This window comes from Watersipora subatra, chromosome 7 (genome assembly GCF_963576615.1).
Source record: "Watersipora subatra chromosome 7, tzWatSuba1.1, whole genome shotgun sequence".
NCBI lineage: Eukaryota > Metazoa > Bryozoa > Gymnolaemata > Cheilostomatida > Watersiporidae > Watersipora > Watersipora subatra.
In genome coordinates, this window is record NC_088714.1 from 32,140,445 (window position 1) to 32,148,166 (window position 7,722).

The 7,722-nt window shown below is 34.6% G+C and overlaps 1 protein-coding gene across 1 annotated transcript; it reads right to left on the reverse strand.

Annotated features, from left to right (window-relative positions):
* Positions 1–4: 4 nt before the first annotated feature.
* On the reverse strand, positions 5–7,423 carry LOC137399440 (transmembrane protein 229B-like). Its single transcript, XM_068085552.1, has 3 exons — positions 7,330–7,423; positions 5,283–5,480; positions 5–592 (listed from the first exon to the last, which is right to left on the reverse strand). The coding sequence occupies exons 1-3, from the start codon at positions 7,418–7,420 to the stop codon at positions 390–392; spliced, it is 492 nt and encodes a 163-aa protein (XP_067941653.1). The 5' UTR covers positions 7,421–7,423; the 3' UTR covers positions 5–389.
* Positions 7,424–7,722: the final 299 nt, after the last annotated feature.

Genomic DNA, 7,722 nt, shown 5'->3' on the forward strand with positions numbered 1-7,722 from the left:
TCTGAAATGGATCTTAATCGTGTATAGAAAGGTCTACGATTGATATAAAACTGCATACAATCAAGCTTGTGCCTAAATCTAAAATCTGCTCGTAGAGAGTAGAGTTGTAAAAATGTAATAATTTCATAAAATTTAGTTTTGCATTGTGTAAGGAAGCTGCCAAACAGCAAAAGAGCACTGCGCTGACCACGATAAAACCGTGAATAATATGATGAAAAAGCATTTTTAAAGATTATCTGCAAGGATTAGATGGCTTACAGTCGACTAGCATAAATTCAATCGACATTTAAATTTTCTACCGACTTAAATAATACAATTATGCAATAAAGTGTATGATACTCACCACTGATGCCAAAGCATAAACAACATGTCCAACTACTGTCGCATTTTCATTTTGCCTTATTACCATTAGCTACCGTCATTGGTGAATGCCTCCATTGCAGTTGTTGGATGCCTGGTACTAAGATCTGGTCATAAAATATTGAGCCGACATACCAAAGTGGTGCATACTCTAGACACACGAGACCCATAAAATTGTAAATATGCTCTCCGTAGTCCCAAGGACAAGCTCCGAAGATTCGAAGAAGATAGCCTAAAAATATACAATACCTGGACAACGTTACAGAAAGGGCACTTGGCGATTACCACCATAAGAACTAAATTTAGCCAGATGCAGCATTTCGATAGAATACGTCACAAACAAACATAGCTCAAGTTGGTCGACATGCGACACGATGAGATTTTTTAATTCTCAAGTTCTAAAAGTTGACGATAGAAATTGCGTTTGCAGCAAATTTTCATGGATATGTGGACTGTGAAATTCCATCATTTTGGTATAGCATTGATGGCAAGATTTAGTAAATGTTGTTTCCTTTGTCAATGATCGTTGCAGCGTCTATATACAAACTAAAGAACGGTTTTGGAGTTGTCAATACTTGTAGGATGACATAAAAACTCATATTCTTCGCCCCATTGCTGGTGAAACACAATTTAAGGTGGGATTTTTTAAAAGGTGCTATTTGTGGAGGGAGAACTGTTTTTCTGTGTGATTTATGTTAAAAGTATATTTCGACTTCTCACACTTGAACTGCCAATTTGCACGATTGCACAGTTCAATGATAATTTTACAACTGTTTGGTCGAAAACTCTCTAGTGGTATAAAGAAAAATTAATCTTTTTAATATTTCCAAATGACAGTTCCACATATTTTGTATGCGGAATGTCATAATATATACCGGTATATAGAGATATCATTAGTTCAGAATACATTATTAATTCTCACATATGAGATTCTATGAACGCATCCGATAAGACTTGTAGTACTGCTAGCGTATACCTTGAGCAAATGATATACAGGCTATTCCAAGGGCACAGTGCTTAATACTACAAGAAGGTTGTCTGCTCCATAAGTGCTCTTACGAGCAAAGAATTCATGCAACAATTAAAGGCTCCTAGCGCAAAAGTGTTTATCAAGTGAGAGTATAGACTGCCAATATCACATTGTTGCTTTTATTAGAATTAAATGCTCCTAAGCATTCCTAAACAGCTAAATAAAGGAAATGATCAAATAAAATAGTTGAACAAATTTTGATTAATTATAGTTTTTTATATTTTCACAAATTATATGGCAGGAAGATGGGCCGAGTTAACGCTTATGATAACAACATTATTTTGCAAACTATTAATAGACAAAATAAGGAAATAATTGGCTCATTCTCCGTTTTATTATGTGACTTGACTCGTTCCTTAGACCAATATTTGAAGGTAGCGTATTATACACAATTAGCTACTAGAAACGTATTCCAAAAACCAAACTAAATATCATATATAGTTTATCATCAGAGAGCCGAGTATCGAAATATACATTGGTAATTAAAATGACAAACTCGCTTGATGATAAAAATGCCCTAATCATTGATTTATTGAAAATCAGAAGCGTATAGACAAATAAAAACAAACGTAGATAATGATTTTATAAAACATTCTTGACCTGTTTAGCTCTGGCAGACATTTACAGTTGTTATTTCATTCATTATTGGAATGTGCCTCCATTTAGCTCACTGACGAGTGGGTGAGCTTCATGTGAGAAAAGAAGAGTGGTGCATGCAGCAGCTCTGTAGTCGATGAGATAGTGTAATTCATAATTACAATCTAAAGACTGGATTGCTGGTGAATGAAAAAGTGCAGTAAAAACGATTGAAACTGCGTACGTTATTACGATAGAGAACAAGTTAGGCGTATCAACTCACAGCACCTAACTTTTACAACCAGAATATCTTCTTGTTTTTTACATGGTTCCTGGAAATAAATGAGATCATTCCTAATTAGTGGCTCGGAAAGGGGTCCGACAGGGGTGACAGGTCCCCACGCATAATTTGTAAAAACAGTAATTATGATTCAGTTGGGACTAATTATTGCTTATGCTGTCCATTTCAAACAAACATCATAGTGTCACATAGAAACTGGTGGTTATCCTTACTATTGGTTCGAGGACCGAACATGTTTAATACCCATAGTTATCGCAATGATATCTCCTCACAAACAGAGAGAAAACTATTAAAATTTATTTTTCTGTAATAGACCTTATGAGCGAGAGAACAAATCTTAAACAACAAAGCGCCGCAGAACCCAGAGTTTTATGAAGATCAAAACCCGTATGGTAATAATTGCTGAGGTAACTCTCTGTATTGCAAGTATTGAACTAGAAACTATCAAATTACAAAGGGTCATCGGTGACTTGTTGGATAAAAGCTCCAACTGAGTGATTATAGGCCCCAAGAATAGTGGTTTAAAAATGCAATCTTGTATCCTAGATGAGCTACATTCACATGAAACTCTGAGAGTTGTACGCTCTTTTTCTAATGATTGCTAGGAGGATTAAGACTACAAATCTCAGCTTTGTGTTTAGAAGCTACTAGTATGCATGCAAAGTTGCTCGAGATATATTCACTGCTCTTCCAGTAAACTGCTCAATGCATAGTTCTATCCTTTTCACATACCTGAGCAAAACCAGAGAAGATGACTAACTCATCTTCCGATTCAAACATAAAGTGACTTACTACACACAGGGCAAGTAATTATTATTATACTATAAGCAAAGTTAATTGGTATTTTTTAAAGTTTGTTTTTTTAACTCCAAATTGAGTGAATGATTCATTCTTTAATGGCTCATAAATGTTCACGAGTAAAAACCTTGGCATGGGAGATTGTGCACCTTTTGCACCTTCGCATGTTGAAACCTTATTCCTATTCTTCGAGTAAGAGTGCGTCGAGGTTAATAGCCAGAAAGCATGAGAGTATATGGATTGCGGTAAATCCAGTACAGCCAATCCTTTACATGCAAAATTAGTTTGTTCCAAGATCTACTTCATATGTTGAAAATCGTCATATTTTAGAGCTAATATTATAATAAGAAGACAACTGTAATGTGTTATCTTCTTTCAACGGTACAAAAACCTACAATACTTAGAGATCCTACAAGTAAGCACAGCATTAATACAAATGAGTGAGAAATAGTTTAAAGTAAGTACGACAGGAAGAAGCAAATGCAAGCGGACAACTCAATTTTTGTTTGATGCCATTCATGCATTAAATAATTTAAAAAAATTTATTTCATTCCAAACTTGAAATGACCAACATAAACTTTTGTCCTACAACATTGTAACAATAATCTATTCAGTTCTGCATTGACAAGGAATTAACGGAGCAGACACGAGTGTTATAGATATCGGCTTCAACAGCAGGTTGATATCGAGAGTCATATAAAACATTTCAGGAAAATAATTTGAGCTAAAATGTTCATATACTCCATCGATATCTTTAAAATGCAAATTCTTCTGCCAAAACGAAACAAAAACCATGTTGCATATTCAATACAACACATAGATGTTTATGGTTGGAGAAAAAAAACATACTCAATCTCTTTACTAGTGTTGATGTTTAGAACATTGGACAGAATTAGTTCAGGAATGATGAAAAAGTTCTCTTAGAATCATATGGTTAGTTAAAGCTTCTGAAAGAACAACTCTAGAGCAGAGAACAACTCTAAAGCAAAGAACAACTCTACAGCAAAGAACAACTCTACAGCAGAGAACAACTCTACAGCAAAGAACAACTCTACAGCAGAGAACAACTCTACAGCAGAGAACAACTCTAGAGCAGAGAACCACTCAACAGCAAAGAACAACTCTACAGTAAAGAACAACTCTAGAGCAGAGAACAACTCTACAGCAAAAAAACAACTCTACAGCAAAAAACAACTCTACAGCAGAAAACAACTCTGCAGCAGAGAACAACTCTACAGCAGAGGACAACTCTACAGCAGAGAACAACTCTACAGCACAGAACGGTGCATATATATTGCTCAAAGTTGGTGTGTTTGTACATATGTGTATCTCTCCGGCTATAGCTATAGCGCACGTCAATTATTTCACCAATGTGTCCACGCGTTACGATGTCGATGTTAAGAAATACTTTTCGTAAGGTTCAATTACTATATCTAGGGTCAAGGGCAATTCTTCTCACGTGTACAAATATACTGTATTCGTGACAAGAGCCTCTACATTCTCTCTTCTTTCGGTCAGACAAAGTATGATATCTCATTTTTACATTTGTACCAGTATCGAGAGATAATAGTATCGTCGTATTCAAAGTTTTGATGGATATCTTCTGCTGGAACAGTAACCGTTTTTAAACACACACTTCTATGCAAGAATAGTTATTATTAATTCAACATATTCAGGATTTTGATTTTGTTTTTTCAGTTTGTATTAATTGTATCATTACTGAACCATCCTATATTGTAATCATAGCAAAACCGACTTAATTTAGCTATTACTCACTAATTATCTCACATTTATATCTAAACCCTTTTATAGTTGTTTTATTTTTTGTAATTTATTTGGCCTGTACAACACATTTTCCTCATGATATGAAGTTTAAAAGTTACAGTCGTTTGACAAAGTTTGAAAGCCTTTACATTGTTTTTATTTTCTCTCTTAATTTATTTCAATTACACAAAAACGCTTTTCTCATGATATGTAGTTTGAAAGTTATAATGGCAAATGTTGTTATATGTTAAATGCAAATTAATTTTCTGTCCAAAGACTTTTTTATTACTCGGGCATCACCGGGTTGTACAGCTAGTATAGATTTTAAACTTTGAAAATTGGTCGAGATTTCTTAAACATTTGGAATAATTGTGGCAAGTTGGCCAAAATCTAAACACGGAAATCCCGCAGGTATAAAATTATTTTATATTTATAACGGAGACATAGGCCTACCTGTGCTAAACTCCCAGAAATAAGTCCAAACCACATAAACAACGCATCGCAAAGGAAGAGGCAGTTTATCTTTTATGTAAAAATATATCTCTTCAACGACGAGTCCGCTAATACCATATATGGGCATAGTCCACACTGAGGTTGTCCCCATCAAGGTATACTTTGTAGTTAAGGCGAACTCCCATGCAGCGGTAAACACTAAAATACAAACCATATTAGTTTATCACCATACAATATGCAAGTTAGAAGGGTAGAGAGCAGTTGGAGCCTGAAGGTTAGAACAGTTGGCCTTCAATGAATAGCCTGAGAACCTGAGTCTTATATTGGAGTATTGCTCCAAGCTAAAATGCTCCCAAGCTAAAACTAGCACCATCTCATGTTAAGGGCGTAGTGAGTCCATCTTTCTTGATATTAATTGAAATTTTTAGTACAAAGTAATAAGAGATGGCAAACACTATAATCCAAAAAGTTATATAATCATGACAAAAGTAAATTTGACACCATCATGAGAGACATGATCTTCTTGCTACCTTTACTATAATAAGAACCGTGTCTGTCCATCCAAAGCCACAGTTAGATGTTAGAAAAAAGATTGCATCGCATGAGATTTAAACCCAGACATTTAACTTAGCATCCAGGCACACAACCATCTGTGACACTCACCGCTTTGCCATATTTTGGGATAACTGTGCAAATAGTTATTACACATGATGATTTTTCACGGTGCACCGGACTATCTGGGTATGAGTACAATATAGTGATTATAGTTCATAGTACCGAATTACACAAGCTTGATTAACAGATCAGCGAGCAAAAGAGCTACTAAAGGCGATATTTGAGAAACTGACATGACTCCAGGTATAGTAGTAGTTAGTAGCAGTTAGCTGATGCTAACAACCGATGTTAAAGAATAAACACTTAATTTGAGAAAAATCGATACATTACTGTTAAACTTGAGGAATAACTAGCATAATTGGTGCGAATCTTACTAACGCATGACGATAATAATCCACAGGCAGCACACATGGCAGAACACTTAGCCTTCGACAGATAATTGACATGTTTACAACATAATAATTGTCGTCATTTTGAACACTTTCTGTTTAAGATTATTCCTACAAAATATGTCACAGACCTTCGTGCGCTAATGTATAATAGACGAAAATAATATAAGTATAATACGATATTGTTAAATCAATAATATTATAATACATATTCGCAAAATAATATTTGATAACATTTTAGAACATGCGTTCATGAAGAAGCATAAATTTCCTTATATACATGATATAATGTAGGTAGGTGGGCTGTGTAAGTTTTCATTGGTAATGCATAAACATTTAAGCCCTACTATTAATAGGACAGCCCAAACAGTTTGACAGCAATAATTTAAAAGCGATTGTGAAGCATATAAATTCAACTGAGAATTTCTTTGATATTTTGCAATGAAAGCTGCTGAATAACTCATTGTGAAACCTCTTCAGCGAGCAGAAGCTATTAAAAATATTGAAACACCGCTTTATGTGTGGCAGTCAAATATATATTAGTTATACTGTCAGCGATGATTAAAAGCAAGGCAGTCATTGGTATTAGAGTACTAGGATGAGCTCTCTAGGTAATATCTAGAGGAGGACAAAAACACTAAATATTCCAATTAATAGATGTTTAATGGATCTGAATCTGCCATTTTTAATTAGCATCCAACATAAGCCGCAACAGGTATGTTTTTATGCTCACTTGTCAGGAAACGGGAATAATTTTTTGCATCTAGAGCTGTGGACCAATCAGAACTTGAGTTCAAAGACTATTATTTCTATTGGTCGGAGTGTTCTTCAGAACGCGAGAAGCCAAGCCAATTCTTTGTCGCAATGCAGTCTATCAATGAGACTTTAAACACCGTGCTGACGTTGATAATGTGGTGTTTTACACCTGTCCATCCTATGAAGTTGTTCATAGATATGAATTCTTTTTAAAACTAGCATAGAAATTAATGTTAGTTTGAATTGTTAGTGCCTAAATGTTTACAGAAGCAGAGACATTGACTTACATATTTCAGCACAGTATCCATGTAAAGCATAGATGTATAACCTCCACCACAAAGAAAGACCGACGCTCTGGTCCATTTGATAGCCAGGCATCACCTTCAAACATCATCAAATAAGATCATTATCACCAAATATTTTATTTATAATATAATATTTAATATATAATAATATATAATATAATATATATTTAATATATATAATATATATATTATAATATAATAATATTTATGAACCACACATATCGAAGCTAATGGTGTCTTTATCAGGTAAACTTGAGCCTGTATACATTATGCGGAACTGTTATGTATCTAGCAATACCAGTGCATGTCTGGAGTGACTAGAACACTAGACTGTAAATGTAAGGAGAAGGTTAGAGTTAATCGTAGCCTGTATAT